We start from the raw sequence: 26340 nt of genomic DNA, 5'->3' as shown, positions 1-26340 counted from the left end.
CTGAATTCTGCTGTTATATTTTTCACTACTGTTGTACATGAAGTACCTATACGCAGACTGGAAATTGTTCTTAGTTTCATAGTTTATGAGCCTAGTGAAGAAACAGTGGGTCTGCAAGGGAAAGTTATACATAATATGGGCAAGTAAAGATGTATTTGAATACCAAAAAGCACTTTATTATTGACTACTCTTTCTGTGTCAAATCTTTAATATGAAATATCCAGTTACTTTGGTTGAAAATTAAGAGCATAAAAAGTTAAAGAATCCACTGTTTTCATAAGTAAATACATGTTAATCCTTTTTTTCAGCGTTAAAGAAATATTCGCTTCAGGGAAGAAACTGAAGTAACCATGTACCAGACGTAAAATTTTCAGAAAAAAGTTAAAAATAAAAAATGAGAACTGAAAAATATATGCAGAGGTTGTTGATGAATGCTTAAAAATATACCCTTCAATTCTATTTCTCAGAGTTGCTAAATCATAAATAATTCTAGAAATTATTAAAAAATATCATACCTTTCTGCTATAAAAATCCTAAGCATATTGTAACTGGTAAGAAAACTCAGTACCTCATATTCTAATGGTCTTGCTTCATAGATCTCTGTTCCATTCAAAGGTCTTCCTGGCTGTATGTGAGTGACCAGAAGAGTCAGTGGGATGAGACCGAGAGAATATATGCCTAAATTCATTAGATGTGCTCGAAACCCATAGGCCATCCTTGAAAGTGAGAATGTTAAAGTTACAACACTTGAAAAATTTAGAAGAGTATGCATTCAAATTTAACAGCCACTAATGTTTTCAAGATGAGGAAATAAACATTTCTTAAAATGTCTTTTCACGATGAATATGTTCATTGAGCTTTATGTGGACAAAAGTTTATTGGCCATTCTGAAATACTGTTCTTTTTCTTTTTAACTTGGCAATCCTGTTAGATATTTTTGCAATAAAGCAAAAACAAAGACAGTGGTTGTCTTTGCTGTAAATATCAAAGGATCATTACTAAATGTTAAGCTACATTTCATATGATCATCATCAGCATAATCTAAGTATGCTTATGAAAAGTTATATGGAAAAGACATTTGCTTCAGTCAACACTATAAATATGTACATCTTAGTAAAGAGCTCTCAGACACAATAGCCTTCATCCTGACATACAATATTATATTTTATGTACGTTAAAATACAAAAATACACCTACCATTTCATAAGCAAATATTCTTTACACACAGGATGACTGAGTAGCTCCATGCGATTGTGGCGTACCATGGCCTACAAAAAAAAAAAAAAAGGTAGAAGGATCAAACTTATCTCATCTAGTAAAGTGCTTGCAAAACTAGCTAGGCCACCTTCTTTACTTAAATATTAGTCTAATGAAAAGTAAAATGTCTGTGAGATATTGCAGAGTTCTTTTGTTTATGCACTCTTGTTCAAAGCTATTACTATCTTGCCTTCTCTGCCTACTGAGGCATCCAGCTTCTCTCCTGCTGCTCTCTTAGTCTATCTCAAACTTTTAAAAAAATGTACAAACTAATTATTACCAACTATATCTGTGAGATGACCAAGGTCTAGTTTCATTTAACAAGAAAATATTTATTATTAGTATACCAAGTCTATCTGCCAACAGGAAGCCCAAAAAGTAACCGAATTAAGCCAGAATATTTGTTCTGTAAACATTTTATGACAAAGAATCAGAGAACAGACTGGTAATGTGAAAGAAGAGCAAAATTTGTTTTAGGCACAGAAAGTGTTTTGCAATTAGCATATGAAAAAATCAGGTGTTTTTTCAATGCCTTACAATCCCATGCATGGTCACTACAATGACTGGAGTATGGTTTTCTTTAATGTATTACCTGCAGGTACAGCATGTTCTCTTGAAACATTCAGTTGTTTAAACAAACAAAGAATTTTTATCTAAACCTAGAAGAAATGTTATTTATTACTTAGACTAGAAGAACTTTGGCCCACACTTCATTCCAATATACTTTAAATATACAGAGTTATGGGCTTTGGAGAAGAAATATTATTCTGAAAAATTCTTTTGATTTTATCTAAAGCAAGACAGCATGGAATGATGTCAAATATAAAGAACTTACATTTAAAGTGGTAAGTGGTTCATAGAAAATGTCTTCACCATCCTTTAGTTTCTTGTTAAGTGTCAGGGGACACTGAAGATATCTGAAGTTATATTCAATCTGAATAATAAACATACACCAGCATTTAAATGTGATGAAACTGATAATCTAAGACTGCGATAACACACTTAATTTAAAAAAGGTTATCTTTCAGAGAAAAAAAAGGCTTTTGTGTCAAAGCAGTTAGAACACTGACATATACTGATTGTTAGTTACTCTGCCAGTGAAAACATGCCATCAAGATATACATCTGTGACTGTAAAATGATTAAACAGTCATTTTGAATTGTAAACTAGAAAGTACACATTTAATCTTAAAATATTACAGTTTTGAAAGGTCATTCTCATAACTGTAATTTGGTTTAATGTTGACTTTGAAGAAAAGCTTGTATTTAAAAGTTATATGACTTTGCTAGCACTATATAAAGAAAACTTGCAAGTTTTATGTACACATCATTAACAGAATCCAATGCAATAAATCGTAAGATCATTTTCAATATGGTTTCAAAGGTTGTAAAGCTGTAGAACGTTCATGCCACCTTAGCATTGTGAAAGCAATCTACTGTTTAAGATTTTGGACAAGAATTTACAAAAAAAGAAACACGTGGGATGCTGAATTCTTGATTGTACTACTTATGATAGGCATGCCTTTGATGTGCATAAATAGGTATTATCTCTTCTATCACTATTATTTTGAAATATCCATGACCTCTGATACCCAGCTTGATTGCAAGAATTAACACAGCAAAGATAAAGCCTACAGATTGCTCAAGTTTAATGTTATACTTGTTAAAATGCATAAGCATGAAGATTACAGAAACTCAACTTCAAAGACGTTTACAGCTCAAAGAATAAAATATGATCAGTCACCTGTGTTTTTTGTTAAGATCTGGTATTTGTCTACAAGTGTATCTTATCCATATGAACTTGACATACACATTAAAGTATACATATTCTGTAGTTTCCAAATTTTCAAGCCAAAAATGTGTTCATTGCAGTATCACAGAGGCAATAAAGAGATATAAATCAGTGGCTTTGCTGAGATAATAAAAAGAGACTAACAGTTGAATTATCTGATGAAGTGATTTTTAAAAGTCATCTTAATACTGAGAAGTTTTTTGCCAAATATAAAAGTATAGACTCAAATACAGTTATTGGTGAATAACCACTGAATTAATCATAAATCAAGTTCAAATACTGGCTGATTTCAATTTACTAACTATAGAACTATAATTGCAACTATAGAAAATATTGAAGAGTATTAGAATTTAGTCCAGTATTAGTTGATGAAAGCCAAACTGATTGTTTTCTAAGTTAATTATTACAGAAATAATATACCACTGCTAACATATAGTCTGGTGTATTGTGACATATTCCATCCTAAGACCGTAAAGTGTACTGTCTTCATACTTTTTTTTAATGCACTTACATAGAAGTCTCGACTTGTCTTTTCTTCTGAAGACTCAATTATGCAGTTGTCCAAAACCAGCTTTGCAGATGAACAGAAAAGTGAATTAAGGTGATATAGATAACGTTCATCACAAAGAATATGTTTATACCTGAAGAAAATGACCTTCTAATACAGCAGTCATCTAACAGAAGTGATGATTCAGTCAGATTTTATGGTGTATGTTTTGAAAACATAAAACTCCAGTTTACATGTAGGAGTTAAATAATGAAACCACATGTTTTACAAGGCTACATGCTAGTTTACAATTATAAAATGTGAAGTGTTTATGAATATATATATATATACCTAGACACTTGCTATTTTAATAAAAAGCATTTCTGTAGCTTCATTTAACAGTTAGCTCAGAAACTGAAAATATCTCAAATGGTTTTGAACCCAATTCTCTTCTGACTTTTACTACTTTTATACTCCTTTTTTATATTTTTATACTCTTGTAACTGTTGGCCTCAGGAAGCTAAGAACTTTTTGTAATACTAAAGAAAATAAACTTGTCAAACTGAAACTATCACTAAAATAAAATCAAATAAATTTGTGAATTATATTATTTCTATTTTATAATAATACGTATTAGTGAGGACAGCATTAGAAAAACAATGGCAAATAATGTAACACAACTAAGTTGGTTTTGTGTGTTCGTTTCTTTAATATGTGTACAAAACTTACTTTAAATGAATCAGGAAGATACTCAACCATTTCCAGCAAAGGACACTTATTGGCACTAGAATAGTGAGAGAATGTCATAACAGCTTCTTCCCATCTGCAAAAATGAGTTAAGATAATAGAGAATGAATTAGTTGCTTCTAAGTTAACTACTATTAGAATACTTGAGTGTTATTTAACATATTATCTTGCAAATCACAGTATGTAACAAGTTTATATACCATTAACTGGAAAATCAGCTGTTTGGGGAGTAACTGATTAACATTCTAGATGCTTCCCTAAGAATGATTCATATTTAATTCTTTCATCAATTAAACAGAAATGTTTCAACTATGCTAAGACCTACAAAATATGAAACTTGAACTAAAGCCGGAATCTTGGGTTACAAGATTAGGTAAGTAATAATAAATAAGTAAAATACTGGCAGTGTTCCTGCAACTCTTAGCAAGAGATGTGATCGTTAGGTAACGGTAAAACACTTCTATTCCTGAGGTGGGACTTCACTATATTGTAAAATAAAATATTCTAAACTTCAGTTGAGATGCCACTTTTTTAAATACTCTCAACATTTAAAATAAAATTTTTTAATTAAATCTCTTGAATGGTACCAATTGTACTCACATTTATTTCTTTGTAATGGCTTCTACATTGGGTTTTTTAAACAGAATCTGAATACTCAATCTAATATGAAAAACATGCCACATATCTGATGCCCATCACAATTATGCCATTTTTTATTTGCTCACACACGAACACAATATAATCTCTAGAATTTTAAAATATGTACTCAATTTTATTTACTTCAGAAATTAATCTCAGTTAAAAACCAACCGAAAACACAACGGAAAAAGAAATTTAAAAAGAATTTTCTGTGTTCATTACCTTTTGTGCAAAATAACAGCAGACACTACATCTTTTCTCCTATTATGTATTGCTTCATGGAAAAAAGAAGCTACTGCTTTGTTGAACAGAATTTTCGCACCATAGTCAAGAAGTAATCTTACTGCTTTTGCATGTCCTTCCCTGGCAGCCAGGTGCAAAGCTGTGTTCTGCACAGAAAAGAAATGCATCCATGAGAATCATTTAAAAAAAAAAGATACATATTTCATTTCTTTCCCACACTGAGCAGCCACATCTTATTCTCAGCTGCAAGTCCTGAATATTTTTACTAGCAACATTAAAAAGTACAATATTGTCACAGAGATTCTGATAGAGATTACAGACAAGTGCTTTATTCTATGTCTACAGCTACCATAGTGCTAAATCTGAAGAGGGAACTCAGCTATAGGCAAAAAAAGCCAAGTCATTACTATCTTTTAATTTTGTAACTAACATACTGCAAGTCACAAATAGGTAAAAATGATGGTAGTTACAGATACAGAACACCTGCATTTGATAATCAGGAAGAGAAGCATCAATTATCCAGATGTGCTCAAACAAATTTGTAAGAAAATCTGCAGGCATAGTTTTATAAGAGGAACATTATTTTCTTTGATATTTTCATAAAAGTAAGGCAATGAGTGGTTTAGGAATCAAGTCATACTGAAACTGACTTTTGAAAGACTTCCCAATTCACCCAGATTTTTCTGAGGGAAATTAAGAAATAAGCATTGGCTTCTCATTAATTTCTAGGCAAGATCTGTTCCTAATCTAATAAATTCTAAATGTTTTCAAAGAGAAATGTTCTCAGAGAAATTAGCAACACCTTCTGTGTTGGAAACTGAACAGTTCTTTAAAATGACCACCCTCTGTTTTCTGATTGTGAACTGTTAGGCAGGTTCATATAAGAGGTCTCAAATCCAGGAAATGGATTGTCTTGACCCAACAGATACTGCATCTGTCCAAAATTCAGAGCAAGTAGGAGCTGTATCTGTTGGACATCAATGTGCAGAGCAGATGGATTCCAAACAATATGTTAATGAGCTATAGTTGATATTAGATTTTTAAAAATCTGTATAAACTCCTTAAATTTAAATTACCAATGTTTGTACTACATTGTTAAAATACTCTTGTGCTGTAAAGGGGGCAAGAGAGACATGTCAAACTTGCTCAGTATTTTATGTTTTTTATTAGGCTATCTGCATTTTTTTGTCTCCCACTTATAAGAATTGGATAACAATTTCAGCAATCATATACTAATCTAAGCAATAAACTTTACCAGTAGTGGTATATAAAGAATTTAATCTGCCACAGGAAATTAAATATTACACATGTAATACACAGTGGCAAACTAATAATAGCACACATTGATGTTTGGTCTAGAAGTAATAGCAGACAAGAAACAAATAATGCTGTGTGAACACATACCCCTTCTTCATCCACTCTGTCAGTACACTTCACATTAGTATCCAAAATGATCTGCATTGTGCGAGTGTATCCTCCAAAGGCAGCATGGTGCAGGGCTGTCCAGCCTTTATAATCACTTACATGTAGCAGTATAAAATTAGAAATTATGAATAGAAAACTTTTTATAAATTTAAAGCAAATATAAAAGCTTCCACCTTTGACTCAAATTTCTTTTCTTTAGCATGACTACTGCAGACATGTCCATGCCTTCTGTCAATTATTATGTGATTATCAATGTATCATTTGGAAGTAAGAGGTTCAACTCAGTAATAGTACTTGGGTCTCCCTCTCTCTTTTCTTCTCTCCCTCTATTTCTGTACATATCTGGATTGCACCCATTTTCTTTTATGTCCCTTGAAAATGACACAAAAGCTTGCAATATTCTGTTACTAATTCTTGGCAACAGATGTGGTATAGCTCATAGCCATATTACAGAATTTTGATTTAAAGATAGTGAATATATGAAACATAATAAGCACACAAATCTATGCTTATTACTTCATCTTAGTATAACAAAACTCATTAAGTCTTTTATCACATAGAACCCACCAGGACATTTCTTTAAAAAAATGCCAGATTTAACTCTAAATTAAGCCTAAATACATACACACATACATGTGTACACAGATATACATACATACATATATTTACTTATATATATATATATATATATATATGTATAGTATCATATTTATCCTTGCTAGGTGTAGTAGTCCAGCTAAGGACACTGGAAATAAAGGGTTTGACAGCAGTCCATTTAGTGAGTTCTCCACAGTCACAAATAATGAACATATGACATGCCTGTTTGCTAAAGGATCTCCTCAGAATGCTTGGTCCCCTAGCTCCAAGGTGTAGCTGCAGTGGACTTGGAAGCATGGGACCTGAAAGTTAAAGCTCTAGGCTGTACCTTGGAAACAGGACTCTAAACTTTTGGTTGCTTTGGGTCCTGGAAGCTTTTGTGGAGCTGCCAATGATCTGAGGATCTTTCACCTGAAACCAGAACTTAGTGTACAAGGCAAGTTGCCTGTGAACCACTAGCCCCAAGAACCCCTACTCAAGCCTGTAAGTGAAGCTGATGTGATTACATTTCCAAACCAATATTTTTTCCATCAAAAGGTTCAATATTCTTCTCTCAGTTGGATTTAGAGAAACCTCAGTTTCCCCAGCATCAGAAGCCTTGCATTACAGCTAGCCATGATTCTATGTATCAGGCTGAAGGAAGGCACAATGAGCTTAGTTATACAAATATCTTATAAATATGCTCTTATACTGTATATTTTTATATATTAATATATTAAATATTTTAATATATTGTATTTATATTCATATTGTATTAACTTCCCAGCAGATGGACATAAAATGTAGGGTGATAGTTCTTTTTTGTCTTAATGAATGGAAATCTGTATACTCACCAGAGGAAAAGGGCCCCTCTCTTCAGAAGAAACTGAACTACCTTCTCATGACCATTCTGGGCAGCCAAATGAAGGGGAGTCATTCCTTTCTTATCACCTTCATTCAAAAGTCTTGTGTCTTTCATATCTCTTATAAGTCGCTGACATGTATTGATGCGCCCATAGCTTTGAAAGATAAACATAGAAATTAATGTCAAAAAGATACAGGTGGATAAAAGGGCATTGATGCCATTGCCTAGACTGCACTACTAACCTGGCAGCAAAGTGTAATGGTGACTTCTTGTCCCTGCTCTTAGAGTAGATAGAAACGTTGAGGCTGAGTAAATTATTTACAGAGAGGGCCACACCTTGTCTGCATGCATAATGCAATGGAGTGCATCCTTCGTTATCTTCATCCACTACAAGATTTTTAATATGTTCCATCTGTTACCCCCCCAAAAAAACCCCAAGAGCACAGAATTACATTTATATCACTAATGCTCCACAGCTTCTAACAGCTTGCAACAATAGCATTAATACTTTAAAGCAGTATCTAAAAATAAGAAACAAAAAAACTTTAGGAAAATAAATTTAGCAACAATGAGCATCTAATGTCTGCTGATCTGTGGGTCACCATTTTTTCAAACTACTCTTCGAAGAACACGGCAGTTTGCCACTCTGCACCCTTACTGCAATCCATCCACAGTACAAGTATAACACAGGAGATTCTTCTTTGCTGCCATTCAGCCATAAGACTCATTGCTGTCAGCAGAAGGCTTGAACAGAACGTAAGGATAGTCTATATATAGTCTGCGTTCAGTAGCAAAACTTCTGGCTCTCAAAATCCATCAGTTCACTGGTTTACAGCATAATTTTATTTCCCCCATTTCTCTTTCTCATCTGCATTTCCCTGTTTTTCCTCCATACCTTGTCTAGTACTAGCCTATGTATAGCCTTTCTTAAAGCAACTAAAAATCTCCTCCCAGAGTCAGCCCCCACTCCTTTGGCCAAATTACTAGTATGATCAATAATTAGAAAGTCAATTCAGACAACTGAGAGTTATCACTCTGGTTGAAAACTGATTCTCTACATCTGCTGAAAAAGAAGGTTAAATCCATTCTGCATTACTAATCAAAGTTGCTTACATATTTCATCAGATGTTGTAAGATCAGTTATATTTGATTCACATTTAAAAGGTTGTTTTTGGACCTCTGGAGTCTAGCAAATTTAACTCTTTCAAGAAAGCTTGGGCTCTAGCAATACGAGTGCTTTGCCTCAGCATAGCGCAATAGAAATCCATGTTTGAAAATGTTTGAAATCCTTTTTAAAATTAAATCTAAGACTCCATTACAGTTCAGTCCACAGAAAGCTCCTACAGAATATGCTGTAAGCTATTTAAGTCCTAGAGCTTGACTGAATATGAGCATGTTCCCTAGCTTTACTGCATGCAAGCTGGGAAAATAGAAGTGAAAAGTTCTATATTTTATTGCCTACCTCTTCAGCTATTCAATCCCCCAACAGCAAAATAATTTATGGGATTATGTTATTCCTTTGCCTGGCAATAAGAAAACTGTATTATTGGCTTTGAAATATTTTCATGAGAGATATGTACCTCTTCAAACTATTTTCCGTGACACTGGGCAACTTAAAAAGTACCACAAACTTTTACAAATATTCAAAATAAAACAGTAGTTGCTTTTTTTCTTTACATTTTCTAGTAAGGGCAACAGAAAGACATAAATTGATGCTTACTGTACCTGCAGAAATTGCTCATTCAGATGCTGTAATCCTCCAGGCTGCAATACCGTCAAATGCAAGAAATTCCGACCAAGATGATCTTTTAATGATACATTTGCTCCTAGATAAATATGGAAATAAATACCAGCAACTTCAAAACTGCTGGCCCCTGGCACTAATTGATGGTGTTTAAGACAAAGGAACAAATGTTGAACAAATGTGTTTATAAATCTATAAAATAACAAATATTATTTCAAGTCAAGTTTAACGTATCATTTTACTCACAAAATAACCCCTACTGACACTCAGATTTCATTGTTATCTCACATGTGAATGCATTTTCTATTTCATTGCAGCACTGAGATTTATGTGGGGCCCTTATATTCAGAGATACCAAGCACCCACAAATCAAGAGGTAATTTAAAGATGCAGGTGATCACTTCTTTTAATCTTTTAAACCTGTAATCTTGTTACAGCTTCAAAACTTATTACAGGGCTTATTAACAAAATCTGATACATTACTATTAATAAAAGGAAATATAGTAACAATAATCAGCTTGCACCAAAAGTAAAGCAATTGAAAGACACAGCTCAAACATTTTCAAGGTGACTGTGATTGTATAAAATCACAGGTAATGCTTGAAATATGGGCTTTAACATTTAAAGATTGATTGCTGGTACAAAGTATGACTCTGTATAAGTGGTGTATTTGTTCCACAGTTCTGCTTACTTTGTGAACTGCTAATGAATGCAGGGATGGGAGTGACAGTGCCACCTCTACCTTGAGAAGCATGACACATTGCATACACATTTCCACAGCCTGTTCACCCTCTATTAAAAAGGGTGAAATCATCACCCTCATTCTTTCTTTCTCTCAGAGGATACTAGCACTGTGCAGCTGTTTAGCATAGCTGCTCCTGGACTGTATGGTGAAGTACTGAATTGAAACTGAGAGGAAAGGTAGATGCAGAGTTTTAACATGTATGAACCCTGCTCAGAGGAAGTATATGATATGTGCCTATTCCTTTTTACCTTTTGAGAGCAGTAAATTCACAATTTTCCATGATGCACAGGAAGTGGCCAACAGAAGCGGGGATCGACCTTCAATGTCAACACTATCAATATTAGCCCCCTGCAATAAAGAATTTCAAGTTTATCATGAATAATGAATAAATTAAATTTTTAAATGGTGCTGCTCTTTATAAGCATAGAAGAATTACAGGCATTCTTAGTAACTTCAGATAAGTAAATTCAATAAACACGTTACATCTCTATATAATACTACTATGTTTTCAAACTATAAGCCATAGCCCAGTCATCTATATATGTAAATCTAGACACCTAAATAATAGTGGCCTACCTGGTATACTGAACTCACACCTCATGATCTTTCGCTAAGGTATCTTTTTATGCATTTAAATACTTAAATTATATAATTTTAACTTTAAAATACTGGGATTGAAGCTCTGGAAAAAATACAAAAGTTGAAGTCCTTTCGAATGATGTGATCTTACCTATCAACTAATTAGCAGAACAAGACCCTTCTGAACCTCTGTTTTATATGAATACTGTTAAAGTAGTAATAAATCCAGAGATAGGTATAGTTCGATCTGTATAGCTTGATCTATCTTCATTTTCTATTCATCACGAGCTATATGGGTCAAGTTAATTTTGACTCCAAAGTAGCTGTATCAACAGCAGATACATTTTTATTCTCCAAACTCAAGGTTTTTGATACAAACTTTCTCCTTAAGGGAAGCACAAGGACTGGAATGAGATATTCTGCCAAAGCCAGACAGTTTTGCTGTTTTGTTTGTTTTTGCACAAGATATATATGGTCAGGACAGTATGGTCACTATGGTCACAGTATCACTATGATTAGCAAAATATTATAAGCATAAACATATCTATCTAAAAAGACCCATCAACAAGGGAGTATGAAGATACAAGTAAATGAACCAATGAGATGTATGTATATTTTATGATGGTTTAGATAAAATTTTTCTAGATATTGAGTTGCAAGTCAAACCAAATGAGTTAAAAGTACACAAAAAAATCTATTTTATTTCAGATAATATCCAAAGATCATTGGAAAAAAAAAAAATCAATGAGAGTTTTTCCATTAACTTGAATCATCTTTGAGTTCAGTCTTAATTTGAGAGAGAATTAATCATAATCATGAGCAATATTTACTTTCTAGGATGGTAAAACCTGTAATGTAGTAATAAGAAACATTTAATAAATGTACAATGATTACTTTACCACAGAGAACAGGAAGCTTCCAATGTATGTTGATGAAATGTTTGAGAGTAACACATGCAGGACCCTTTCCCCAGTTACCTTTTTACAAGGTCAGGCAACCTCTTAAAAATGTTCTTATTCAGCAAAGAAACAGAGACCTTTTTTAACCAAGTGGCTCATTCATTTCATTTAATACAGGGCAGCAATTTCCAGTTAGTAACAAAACCTTTAAGCATCTTCCCTCCAGCTAACATCACTGTTCAGCCTTCAGCAAAAAGAATTCATCATTATTTATCACAGTAAGGAGTAACATATATTGCCACGTATATTTGCCACATTTACAATACAGCTTAATTAAAAGTTTGTAAATTTAGTTTCTGAACTCCTTTTACTTTTGCATTTATATACTAATGAATATGAATTAAGCAGTTATTAATATAAATATTATGCAAATTTTGGAGGTATCAATTAGCATCTATATCGATTTAATCTTTCATTTTTCTTTTAGTGAAGATAAAAGAAGCAAAAGAGGAAAAAAGAAGTTACAAAAAAAAAAAAAAAAAAGAAGCCAGAAAATGTGTAAAATTACTGCTTATTTACTTTAAATAAGAACATTTCAATAAAATTAATGAAGTAATCTCAGGAAGCACCAGACACCTCAGTGTCAAATTGTCCAGTATACAGAAAAACAAAACAAAACAACAGCCCTAAAAAGATGTAGGGAAATTGCGGAGATTCTAGCTATATCATGATATCTCCCTGATTTTCATGTCTTTATTCTTCTTCATAGTTCTGTACATAACTTGCAAATACAATCAAGCCATTTGCAGTCACAAACCAGATACTGTGCACCTAATTGTCAAACGTGACAATGGACACTTTGACATTATTGTTAAAGTCACCGTGCTTAAAATACTTAATTTGCAAACCAGTTGGTAAGTAGTATTTCTTTAAAGCTAAACAGTTTTGTAACGTTTGGAAGTCGGGAATATTTATCTAGGTTTCTGTCTTTTCTCTTTTTTAAAGGCTTTGGTTCGCCTTCAGTTACAGCAAACCATAGCTGTACATCTCACCAAAACAAGAGCTTGTACTCATTGCCGTGTTCTGTTGAGACCAAATGCAAAATAATGAAAAGCCCTGCAAGAAATACCTGTAGAGTTTGATTCTCTGTTTTTTGTGTAGCACCCTGACCTGCAACTTACAAAAAAAAAAAAAAAAAGGTGTAATTTAAATGCAAATAGCATACATAGTGTGCCTGGACAATTCTTAGCATGGGTATGGGTAACCTTACCTTTTGTATCTAGGAGAGCTAGATGTAACACTGTATCTGTTTACAATGGATTTTATTTTCAGACACAAAAGGTACCAAAAATAAGATAAAGGAAGCAGTCACTGCAAGTTAATGTGCATGAAATGTAGATATTTAATATATAAAACAAAATGTTTTCTTTATTAAAACCAGAAATCCATTCTGAACTGGAATTTGCTATTCTTTCTGAGCAGTAACATTGCTCCACCTTTTCTTTTTCACCCTTGAATATACCGCAGCATAGGCGATACCTAGTGATCTTGCTGGGAGTCCAGCAGTGCAGGCAGCACGGGTTGTACATGTGGTTGTAGTGGGATGCATGTGCTGCATTTCACTGACCCCACTGGCATATTTTGATCCATTCCCAGACGGGGCAAATGAAAAGAGTCCTAAAGCTTCAAAACTGACATAGTTTGTATCAGAGCCAAACAAGCCCCCAGCATAGATTCTATGGAAGAGGCCAAAATAATAAAAATGGCACTCAAGGAATAAAAGTTTGTTCTTAGCAAATGCACTGTTAAAGATATTCCCTCTAATAGTTTGTGCACACAAGTCTCCACATGCAAAATCTTGTGCCTGTATTTCTCAGGTAGTAACTTCTGTATAGGTTGTTTTTTCAGAGAAGTTTTAGCGGTCAAACCTCAATATTTCACATTTGAAATAAAATAAGCACAACATCTAGTTCTGACTAAATCCAATCCCTATAACAGAACTTCTGAGAAAAGCAAAAATGTATGTAGAAGAGTTTTTCTTAATATAATTTTTATGAAATTAAGTAAAAATCCTAAACATATATAAAATGAAAAAGTCTGATGACTTCTGAAAATTTCCTCAGCAGAGTGGGGCACATAATGATTATATAAACCTTAGTTTAATTGGTATAAATGGACACTTGGACCACAGCCAGTAGCATCCCCAGTTCCATTTCTTGTCTTTCTCTCTCATAAGTATTCAATGAAGAAATATAACCAAACTACACAGAGTAAAAAATATTTCTAGATCATGCAAAAACTTCAGTATATGGCTATGTGATCCCAGAACAATCATATGTACATATTTTAAAGAAAGAATTTCTTTCTGGAAAAATCAGATTAAATTCAATGCACGTTTAGCATTTATTACATATTTCACATCCTAAAAATGAGGATGACTAAACCCGTTTGTCATATTTGGTAAAAGGTGTTTATGAAACCTTTCTGAGTAAATAAAATGGAAATAAACCTGCAAATTCTCATCCTCTGTAACTGTGAGATGCTACTATGGAGCCATACCTACCATTGTACTGTAACTGTCAAGTATGCATTATGAAATATCTCTCTCTCTCTAAATAACCTATATCTGAGAACGCATTCTCCTTTATGAATATCTCTATTCAGACCTGTAGTAATAGACAGCAATAATCTCTATAAACATGTTGCTTGATTAAATATTTACCATTGAAATCAAATACTCTGCCAGTTCATAATGATCAAACAATGCTGTCCTGTGGGAAAAAATGCAAAAATACAGCAACATTAGAAAGGACAACGAAGTTTCAAGCCAAAGGGTAGCATTTTTCTCAATTTGCTGCATTTTTCTAATATTTACAAATAAATACATTTTAAAATGAAGAGACAGAGAGATACCTTTATTACATAATTAATTTTAATAAAATGTTTCAATTTTTGTCATGGAGTTCTGTTTTTAAACTAAGTTCAATTAATACCCTGAAAACTCACTGTGGGAAACAAAGACCTCACTGGTAGGTCAACAGGCATTTTACCACTGATTTTTAACAGAACCAGTCATTTCATATGTCCGATCTTCCACTGTACCATGCAAGGTCAATATAGAATTCCATAAACTTGAGAGTCAGTTTGTTCCAGGCAGACCTAGAGCCTGAAATCCATTTCATTGATCCGATCTTCAAAAATAACTTGCTATATATTTTGTGCAATAATGCTAGAGCAGGGTTAAAATAGCAATGGCTAAGCACGTATTCTGACTGTGGCAGGCAACTCTACTTTATAAAATATGAAAGAATATACAGATAAAAATAGTGGTGACATTTATTAATTTACTAAAAATATTTTAAAGCTGTCTATACACATGAAAAATTCTCAGGTTTTATTCTACAATAAGACATTGAATTATATATTATAGGAAAAAATGGTCAAAGCAGGAAGTATAGCACAGTTAATACACAAAGTCTAAATGTTTTCAGAAGTCAGACTTCTGTTAAATATTTTGACTCAATGAGCAACACAGAAGGACAGTTCCAAGGTTGTACTGTATCTCAAAGTTAACAGTTCCCTTAGCATTATAAGAGGTTATAAAACTGGATGTACTATAGTTCAAACTGATTGCTCAGAAGATGTGTTTTAAAAATTATTGTTCCAAGTAAGTAGAGATGCCTCGATTATCTATAGTAGACCCCTCCAGCCAGGCATAAATACTGAATGCTTCACACACACTCAAAATAAATTCCAAGGTGACTGAAGAGAAAGTAAAGTAGTTTTATAAAATATTTAGATGGAAACGTGACAGTAGGAACGTGAAAGGATCAAGTTCTGCCTGTGCTTCTCTGTTCCCTCACTTCTCAACAGGTTAACGTTTCTATTCAGGTTTTTTTATATTCTAAGAGATCTGGGTGACTTTCTACCTTTGTGATGATTCTTGAGAGTATTTTTTTCCTGTTTCACGGACATGGGGGGGTGAAAAGGTGTCATTCTTCTTCCAAGGACAATCATTTTCATGGATATGACAGACAGTTATCTATTAAGTCGTATGTTGTGCCTGTACAGTTTCCTTTAGCATTGTCATCACTTTGTCTTCAATCATGTTCTATCGCAGTAGCATTTCCAAGCATACCCAAACTTTATCTTAACTTTACAATACACTCCCTTTTTAATTTCTTCAATTATCTTTGAATCAATCCACTTTATACCATGTCCAAAGAACTATCACCTCCATTGCCTCTGACCTTCTACCAATTATTACATACTGTAAAACTCCTTGCAGAATAAACTGTGAAATTATTCCATTTAAATGCAGTGAGATGTATCTTTCTTGCAAAAATGTATAGATGGGGAAATGTACTATCTTCCACAGAGTTAAATCTAGCACATTTATCTAAGCAACTTTCTGCTACAGAAGACTGAGGAAACTTCTCCACAGTCTAGTGCTCTGGTTTCAAACAGACTGTGAAAGACTAGAAGTCTAGTGAATTATTACATACACACACACCATCTGCAACATAGTCACAGGGACATGTACCAACATCTACTTGTAGCTCATCAGGTACAAGACAATTTTGGGGTGGAAAACCCCCATTTTAAAAAACTGTTTATATTATTTTTCTTTCATTTTTCTGGAAAACATAACCTCATTAGATGAGGGAATTTGTTCCACAACCTCATAAGCTGTTAAAAATTCCATAAACTTGTTCACCTACTACTTTACAAAGTGTTAGTGACCATTCCTTGACATGGCTTCAAGGTAGCTGGAACTGGTTTGATTTTGATATCAGCACCAAAATCTTTAACATTCTGGCCAAATTACTGACTCTTTCATATTGTACTGAAACCATCCCCCATCCCATGCAGAAGTTCCAACCCATGTGACAGGGTGTTTCAAAGTGTACTATATAAAGTATAATTGGATGTTAATAACTAAGAAGTCATGGCTCACAAGGTATAGTGAACTCGGCTGAGCAGCCTCCTACCTGTGAAGCAATGTTTCCTTATTCCCATCTACGGCATCAATAATGGATTCCTCACCAGCATAGGATGACATCATTAACTTTACAATCTCAGTTGCTCCTTGAGTGGCAGCAAAATGAAGTGCTGTGCATTTTTCATTCTGGAAATGGAAAAATAAAAAGAACATTTTAATATTTCAACCCCAACAACCTAACCTCCAACCTATTAAACATACTAGCAATCTAGCCCAGGATTCGCAATTCCTAACTGCCTCAATTTCTATGCAAGTAATGAAACTTTAGTCTTTAACTAAAGTAGTGGAACTCTAAAGAGATCTTAAAGACCAGAATACAAAGAGACACTTTTAAAGGACCACTACAAAGCTTATTATTCTATGCCAAGTCCCTAAGATAATTACATTCTTAACAACCTATTGTAGTTGAATTAATAAACAGACACACAGAGCAGAGCACTCTTCAGTACAAGAGATGAAGCAAAGGAAAACTACAGAAAACCATAAGTAGACCAGTACAAATGAATAATCAAACAAATGTGCCATATAATATGGAAAATGCATTATTTTAAAATGTTTTTGACTTCCTTAAATGGAATCTTCCTTCAAAGTCATTCTTAAATAAAGTTTTTTTCAGCAGGCTAAAAATAACTTGGTCTAATATGTTACTAAACTATTATAAGCTAGACAGTCATAAAATCATTAAGCAATAAATAAGTGATTAGAACAATAATTTCCAAAAAATTATTTCATTTAGCTAGATGGGACAAACTAGCTTTGATACATGCCTGAGTGTTATGACTTTCTCCTTTTTAGAACAGGGACATTTCAGTGAATGCATTGGAATGAGCTTTTCCACAATGCCATAAGCAATCTCAAAACAGTCTTACCCATCACAAAATTATCAGCATAAATCATCTCATTCAAAAACTGTGTATTCAAAGTGGCAAATCAATAAAAGAAGGCTAAACCATGTTTATCTTTGCTCTCATGAGTTGATTTCAGCCTTGAAAACAATCTGATTAATGATAGGTATTTTCAGAAATGTTTATTCATCATGAAGCTGGACACAGGCCCTTACACCAACAGTATCACGGTAGCAGCAGTAGTATCATGAATTTGTGCCTGCTTACGAAGAAGATACTGTAAAGGTCAGGGCAAGGCTGCAGATAAACAATAATGATGAGAAAGGATCAGATTGAAGATCCCATTTCTGGGAAGGGATGATAGCAGTTGCATACGAAAGACTTTGAGAAGGTAGCTGTACCACAGTGGTACTTTTCCAGAGTGCTTTCCCAGACTCCACCTGTTTACAACTCAAGGATGTCCTGAGCCAGAGGAGATGTTAGTGTATTCAGTAATTGGAGACTGATTTTTCTTCTATGGATATGCCCAAATGAATTTTGAATCCATGCAAATTTTTCATAGTCATAACATCCCATGCAACTTGTGTAAAGAAACCTGACATTTTGCCTAAATTTCAACTAAAGATGTTTTCATTTGCTGTTGTCTAGGTTTTGCATTGGAAGAGACAATGACCAATGATATCTACTCATCGTTTATTCCATACCACTAGAGATTTAGAGATACCTAGGTTTTACCAAAATTGTATTTCACTCCACTCCAAGTTTTACCTGTTTTAGATCAATTTGGGCTCCAAATTCAATGCACATTTTAATCATTTCAAGGTCTCCACTTTGAACTGCCAAATGAAGTGGACTGCACTTTCCATTATTGGTAAAATTGATGTGGGTTTTAGCAGAGTGACCTAATTCTTCACCTGAGAGATGAAAATAAATGGGATTTTTTAAATAACAGAAGATATAAAGGCTTTCAGAACAAGTATATTAACTGTGGAACAATATTCCTCCCCTCAAAATACAAACCTCTCACATCTATCATTACATAATGGATGGGCACACACTTAGGAAAGGAGCTAAGCTGCTGCTGCAGTCCAGAAAAAGTTACTAGCCTGAGTTGCCCAAATGAATAATTGCATTAACTTCTTGTAAGTTCGATCACGGTTGTAAATTCTTGTTTGCACTGTTCTTTGAGAATTAAAATAGTAAATCGGTAAACTATTATAAATAGCTGCTTGGGAACAATGTATTTACCTTTTTTTAAAAGAATTTCCATACATGTTTTTGCACCTGAAAAGGCAGCTGCATGGATAGGCATACATCCCGTTTTGTTTGGTTTACATATTTTGCCTCCATTTTCAATCTGAAAAACAATGTCTGGATATAGCTTAATGACATACAGAAAATTCTGACTAATGAACATAGTATTACATAGTATTACAGATCGTCTCCTGAGTAGCTCTCTCCTTTTTTAATGTTGTATATGCATTGTGAATGCATACAATGATGTTATATACAAACATCTTCTGAATGTTATATCCATATATCTGTACATAAACATGTTTCATTTTGTGTTCTGATGACCTTCAAAATTAATTTAAGTTTTTTCTGTTTGCCACTCAGATATATTTATATATGCTCTTAAAAGATTAAAGTTTCTTAGTAACCTATGCAAAGGAACTTGAATATGAGGTCCATGATTAACATTCCTCCACTGAATAAAGACAGAACACAGGAACAGAATAACAGTGCATCAAGGTAAAAAAAATCACATCCAAAGATGACAGGTACTTATACCTACCAGGAGTGTCAGTGCTTCAGGATTATCCTTGTAACATGCTACAATTATAGGTGTGTTCCCTGCTTCACCTTCCAAATTAACATCTGTACTGCTGTGCTGGACTAAAATCTAAATGTTTAAGAAAACATTCAGTTAACTATAAGACAAATACAACAAGAAAGGCCTATTCCATTACTTTTGTTGTTTACCACCCACAGCACTCCTGTGACATGTTCTTTTTGCATGTCAGCAGCCCACAACGCATAGGCAGAGGAGGGACAAAATGCATGAGAATGTCAAAATATGCAGGTGAAAACAGACAAAGGAAAGTAAAATTGATGGGTTACTAGGATAAACACTGCACATAGCTGCACAGAATCTTAAAATTGTGTATAATAATTTCCCCAATAGAAAGTCTTTAGCAAACTGCAAATAGGGATTTTCATCTGAAGTTTGGTATAATGTCTTGTAATCTTCTGTATTCCCTAGAAAATGGCAATGTTGCAGATCCTGCTCACTTAGGCATCTATTGGACAGTTACGTAAGATCAAGGGAGACAGGACTTGATGAAAACAAGGACCCTTCCAGTCTTGAATTCCTGCTTCAGTCTCTATGCTAACAGCTAACACTGAGCTATCATTATCACCAATTACCTCTATGACTGCTTCCAGCATTTTTTAAGAAGCAAAGGATCTGGAAATTATAATGACCAGACTGCACTACATATTTATTCAATTGTCTTTCAGCAATTCCAATGAATGTTTCTGTACTGGAGGAACTGGCACATTTTAAACACTCTCAGGCAATTTGACAATAGAAACCAAAGGAGAATTAACTTGAGTAAACAACAGAGTTGGGAAAAAATGAGAGCACACATTTAGTCAAGAGCAGAGTTGCAAAATAATCCAAACCCAGAACTTGATACAAAGCTCATTTTAAAAATATCGCTGTATTTCAGATTTTATTCTTCTTAATAATAAATATGTATTTTGTAAAAGATGTGAGGACAGTCAAATATTTTAGCACTGAAATTCTCTAAAGGATTTTAAGTCTTGAATACAGGAATATGTTTCTCTTTCTCTTCGAATGAACTAGAAAAAGAGACAACTTTAAAGGGAAAATGTGGTGTTAAGGTCATATTCACCAAGTAAATTCAAGAAATGTACAAATTCTAAAATTCTATCCAAATGTCACATATGGAGTGAAAACATTCTCATTGCACTTGGATAAATGATGAAAAATTATGCTGCTTAAAATATCAATGCTGTTGCTGTTTTCCAAGGTTCAAAACGGACTCCTTAGTAATTTCTTCATAATAAATTTTTGTGATTTTTAATTGCAGCTTTAGTTCCGCTATTATTCAAATGATTACTTAAATGTTGGTTTTAAGAACTGTTTGCTGTCTGATTGTAATTTGGTTTTCATAAAAAAAAATACACTGGTTTCAAGAAACGTTGATACTTCTATGACTCTCTATGCAATTGTAAAAAAAAAATAAATTAGAATATAAATATTTAAAATAACACATGCCTACATGAAACTTTAGTGTGAAAAAGAACCTTTTTAAAGAAAATCCCTTGTGTTTGGAAAATTTACATGAATTCCCCATGAAACAGAACAACTACTACCATAGCACAAATATAAGTATTTATATAAATCATTAAGTTACTTTTTACTTGCTGTGCTAAGAAGACACAAACACTTCTATAAGCATCCTATGTTATACATCCTGCTGGCTAAACAAAGTGTATGAGGAGATACAGCAGATATAAACAAGGTCTTGGGTGTTCTGCATGCAGCTGCTGTTGAGTTACTTACCAAGTCTATATATTTATGTGGACTTTAGACTTACCTTAACTATTTCATTATGCAGAGACTGCACAGCCATGTGCAAAGGTGCCATCATATTGGAGTTGAGAATGTTTGGATTGGCTCCCCTGCTGAGAAGCAAACTAACACTTTCAACCTGGTTTTTCTTTGTGGCCCAGTGCAGTGGGGTATTTCCAGAAGAATCCATCACATTCAATACTAGGTCAAAGGAGAGAAAACAAAACAAAACCAAAACCAAAGAAAAACTATGAAATGTTCTGCATTTGAAAAGAAAAAAAAAAAAAAAGTCTACAGTGGAGATTTAGATCTGTGCTACTGCATTTCTTTGAAGAGAAAAAGGGAAAGATCGCATGTCACAGTGCATTGTGTTTAACTGATTAAATATTTTGCTGAATACACTGTATTGGTTAGAGATGGAAGGGGTGAAACACCTGTGTATTTCTTGCCCATTATTACATACTCCTTTTCTCCCCCCAAGAGTTACTTGATTTCCCTCTCTCCTTGTCTCTTCTTTTTCCTATCTTATTTGACTTTGCAGCTATTGCTTTAGAACCTGCACGGAACAAGTGAGTGCGAATAACTAAAATAAGAGTTAATAAATAAGTGCTTGCAAACTGTAAGAAGATTAAAGACTGATTCTGTTTCAGTTAAAAACACATAAGGAAATAAATTCATGCCAGTTAGAAAACTGGGCTGTTGTGCACATATATTTTGAGCTTTAAAATCACAAATAAACTTCAACAAATATTCTAAAAAATTATGACAAAAACTATACACTGAAAATAAAAAGAATGTATTTCAGGCAAAAAAAATCTAAAATTAGATTGATCATTAGGTGAAAAAACAAGCTTTTCAGGGCCACTATGTTTGCTCAATAGCCCACAGTCTATCAGTGGAGTCCCATGTAGCTCACAACAGTTATTAATAACTACTAAACAACACCTTTTACACAGAGTGTTTTTCCATCATTCGAGGCCTCATGTTCTCCTACTTACTACTCCTTCTCCAAATTTCTTTAGATGACCTATCTCATCAAATGTTTATTCTTCCTCATTATTAAGTAAACATGTTGTGATGACAGCTTGAATGACAAGAAACCAAATTAATTCTCTTTTACATTTCCAGTATTATAAATGTAACAGAAGACACATAAATAAGGAAGACAAAAAGTCACACCTACTGTACTTCACTGTAGTTTTCTTTTTCATATCTTAAGACTGTAAATCTGAGTCCCAAACAAAATAACATATATTGACTCGCTGCATTAGAGAGAAAAGAGTCCTAACATAACAAGGGTGACCTAAACCACATCGGAGACACTGCAAACTGTGGCAGTTTGAACTATATTAAAATCTATAAAGGTAGATAACACATACCACTTCTGCTTCAGCTGGGTAACAAACACTTTGATTATTGAACTTTTTCATTCTGTTAAATAGAATAGTTCATAAAATGTGTGTTACCTTCACAGGAAGAATCGTCTATGATCAACTGCATTAATTCTATTTGACCTCCTTCTGCAGCATGGTGCAGTGGGGTGGCATTTAATTCATCCACTTTGGTAAGCCCAGAACGATTCTTCTTAATGAAGCTCCGTAGCCTACAGGCACTTCCATCTGAAATCACCTATTTTGGACACAAATATTCTCATTTTCTCATTCTCTGAATAGGCAAAATGTTAAGAATGCTACAATGTTACTCTGCACGTTACCACTCAATTCTCTCCCAACTGTTTAGTTTCATACAGCAGTACACAAATCCTGGTCAGATCGAGTCAACAATGGAACACAGACTGATTTAATTGATTCAGAAATCAGACCTTGGTGTAAAACAGTGCAAAATTAACAAATAGTGAAATTATCTTGAATACAATATTTTGTATTCTGTAGTGAGCTCAAGATCCTCCCTCCACCATGGAAAACCTCAAACAAGCAAATTCATCACTTACTGTTTCATACTCTCTCCAGCTGTGGCCACGTCAAATGAATTCAACAGAGAAGAAAAACTAATAAACTTGATAAACTCCTCTTCTAGATCTTTCTACAGATACTGGTATTATGTCCTGAGCTTTCAACTTCAGCTGTTTAGTTTCTGTGATGTATTGTCAGAGCAACCAATAAATTCTTCAATTTCAGCAGTTTCCTAGGAGCATCCCATGGGCTACTATCTCAGTCAGAAACAACCCAGCATCTTCAAAGCATAACACAATAAAATCCCCTCTGACAGCTCTGCCCACTGACATCTTAACACCCCCCTGATATTGTGCTTTGCAACCAAATCCCATCAGGAATACCCTGCTGATTCTTACTGCATGATGTTCTTCAAATAATTTTGTTAGAATGTTTCAAAACCCATACTTGTATATGAAGAAAGCAGTAGAAAAAAAAATATATTGCAGTAGAATGGGCAGGAATTTAAAACCAAGTTATTAAAAAACCTGAGAGGGAATAAAAAAAGAAAACTCTCCAATAAAATTGGGTGAAAAAAAAAAAAAAAAGAGGAGAAAAATGGGTATCAAAAGTAATGCAAACTTTCCCAAAGATGTATAAGCAAGAAAATGGTAAAAAGGATATCCCCTAAAATCACTGTTCCCTCTCATCTGCAAAAGAAAATGAAAACTTTGCTCTCCAGGATCCCCTCAGCTACAAAGAGTCAAGAATTTTTGCTGTCATTAAGCAAATATACATGCTTAAGCACATGTTTAACTTCCTTCAGTTTAACAGTCCCATTGACCTCAGCGAAGTTACTCATGTGAATAATGTCATAAATGTGTTTAAAGATTTAGAAGACTGGTGCCAACTACAGGGGTAGCATCTGCTTCAAAAGCACAATTAGAAAAAGCTAATAGAAAGCAGATAATATCACTGTGGAAAGGGTATTTCAGATGACTCAACTGTCATAAAAATAAGAGGTCAATTACATACACAAATATCTATACATTTTATACACATCAAATAGCTATTTAAGAAAAAATTGTTAGAGCCCAGTATCATCTATTCCTTCTAATATTCTAACACAATTTTAACTGTAATGAATTTCAAATCTTTCTATTGATTTAGACCACATTTTGCCACTCTTTACACTGGAATTTTTTGTGTATGTAAGACAAAATGTGGCATGATGATAATTTCTGTCAACAAAAATAAGATTTTTCAGCCAATACTGCAGTGTTTCATGACAAAATACGAAAGGCAGATATTAGTTAGGTATTCTCAGTATTTCAGTTCATTCAAAACAGCAAACTACTTTAAATAGCAGCAGCTCCTTTGCACTTTGTCCGAACAGCTCTGTAGTGGCAGATCACCCACCAGAGTGACGAGCCGTGTTCCACTGAAGGGGTGTTGCTCAGGACTACAGCTAGCACACAGAAAACAAGTCTGGAAATTATCTCAAGAGGTCTTTAAACCTATCCACATCCTTTTTCAGATTTGTCTAGTTTGCTATTAAAAACCTACTACAAAAACCTGCTATTAAAAAGAAGTTACCCAAGTCATCTGTCCTGTAAGTAACCTCTTCCTTTGATTAATTATTCCTACCCTTAAAAAAAGGCTTCCCTAATGTTTGGTCCAGGTCTCCCTAGCTGCAATATAAATACATCACTTCTTGTCCTACTCTCTGTGGAAAAGGGAAGGGGTTATATCCTTCCTGGAAGAAATTCCGCATTTGTAGGTAGTAACATAACAGTATCAAGTGCTTCTAAACTTTCCTTTTGGGACATTTTTGCTAGTGGTCTACTCATTCCCATCACGACCTCTGGACCTCCCTCTAAGAGAGGGAGTCCTTCTGGGGAGCCATGCCCCAAGCGGGTGTGAGCTCTTGCTAGCCCTGCATCCTCCTCTGCCTGATTCCCTCCCGCGTTCCCGCTCGCCCCAGTCCAGACTGGGCCACACACCGTCACACAGCCTTCCCTGCCATCATGCCCCATGGCCAGGGGGGCTCCCAGCCCTCATCCCACCCTCACTGCTCTTCCCTCACGGCTCCCCTGATAAGCGAGAGGAAAGGGCCTCCTGGAAGAAAAGGTCTCTGGGACGTAACCAACGCCAAGCCCACACAGCTGCCTCCAGACCCCACCTCACCCTCCATCTTCATCCCTCCTTATCCCAGCACCCTGGCATGAGCCCCAGTCTTGGCCACCATCTTGTCCCACGCCGACCTCGGTGCCCGAGGCAGCTCGGCTGCCCCGAGGCTGTCCCCTCACACTCACACCCACCGCCCAGCCCTCGGACCGCCACCCCCCGCACGCACCTTGAAGACATCCTGCGAGGCGACGGAGGCGGCATCCGCCTCGCAGACGACGCCCTGGTAGGAGCTGGAGACGGCCGCCTTCTCCCGCGACTGGCAGAGCCGCAGCAGAGAGCGCTTCATGGCGCCCGCCCGCCCGGCTCCGAGCAGCGCCCGCCCCGCCCGCTCCGGAGACCTGCGAGGCGAGAGACCGAGTGACGGCCGGTGCCGAGGCCGCGCCCGGCCACCCCGCCCGAGCGGCGGCGGGAGGCGGGGAAAGCGGGCGGGGGCGCTCCCGCCACTGCCCGCGGGAGGGTGAGCGGCTCCCCCCGCCGAAGGGCAGGTCCCGGGCGGTCCCCGGAGGCGGGAAACCCCGGTCCCCTCGGAGCCCGCCGCCTACACTGGTGCTGGGCGGGCGCTTGGCGGGTCGGCGGCTGTCCCCCAGCCGGCTGGGCAGCCGCGGCGGCCAGAGGCGCCGCTGACAGCCTTAACGGCGGGAGAGGGATGAACGATCCCCGCTGGGTCTTGGGAGGGGTTGTTTCTTCGTTCCCCGAGTGCGTACCTGACAGTGACAGAGGTCCCTGGAGATGTGCACATCTGTACGTGCAAGCACTGCAGCGCGGAGAGCGCGGTGTGCAAAAATTAAAATAAATCAATGCAACGAAAACAAC

The 26340-nt window shown here is 35.4% G+C and overlaps 1 protein-coding gene across 1 annotated transcript in view; it reads right to left on the bottom strand.

Moving 5' to 3' along the window:
- The window catches only part of TRPA1 (transient receptor potential cation channel subfamily A member 1), a 37320-nt gene extending 11480 nt beyond the window's left edge, over positions 1–25840 (bottom strand). Inside the window, exons 1-19 of the mRNA XM_074897675.1 lie at positions 25694–25840; positions 22912–23074; positions 21471–21646; positions 19640–19747; positions 19093–19201; positions 18613–18758; positions 16989–17125; positions 14720–14768; positions 10768–10867; positions 9756–9856; positions 8273–8442; positions 8020–8184; positions 6569–6683; positions 5144–5310; positions 4265–4358; positions 3560–3619; positions 2093–2191; positions 1198–1268; positions 569–716 (exon numbers count right to left, since the gene is read on the bottom strand). Coding sequence (XP_074753776.1) covers positions 569–716; positions 1198–1268; positions 2093–2191; positions 3560–3619; positions 4265–4358; positions 5144–5310; positions 6569–6683; positions 8020–8184; positions 8273–8442; positions 9756–9856; positions 10768–10867; positions 14720–14768; positions 16989–17125; positions 18613–18758; positions 19093–19201; positions 19640–19747; positions 21471–21646; positions 22912–23074; positions 25694–25813 — 2298 coding nt within the window. The 5' untranslated portion in view covers positions 25814–25840. The remainder of the gene's footprint in view (positions 1–568; positions 717–1197; positions 1269–2092; positions 2192–3559; positions 3620–4264; positions 4359–5143; positions 5311–6568; positions 6684–8019; positions 8185–8272; positions 8443–9755; positions 9857–10767; positions 10868–14719; positions 14769–16988; positions 17126–18612; positions 18759–19092; positions 19202–19639; positions 19748–21470; positions 21647–22911; positions 23075–25693) is intronic.
- Positions 25841–26340: the final 500 nt, after the last annotated feature.

This window comes from Athene noctua, chromosome 2 (assembly GCF_965140245.1).
Source record: "Athene noctua chromosome 2, bAthNoc1.hap1.1, whole genome shotgun sequence".
In the NCBI taxonomy this organism is placed as follows: Eukaryota; Metazoa; Chordata; class Aves; order Strigiformes; family Strigidae; genus Athene; species Athene noctua.
This window is presented reverse-complemented; position numbering and strand designations above follow the sequence as displayed.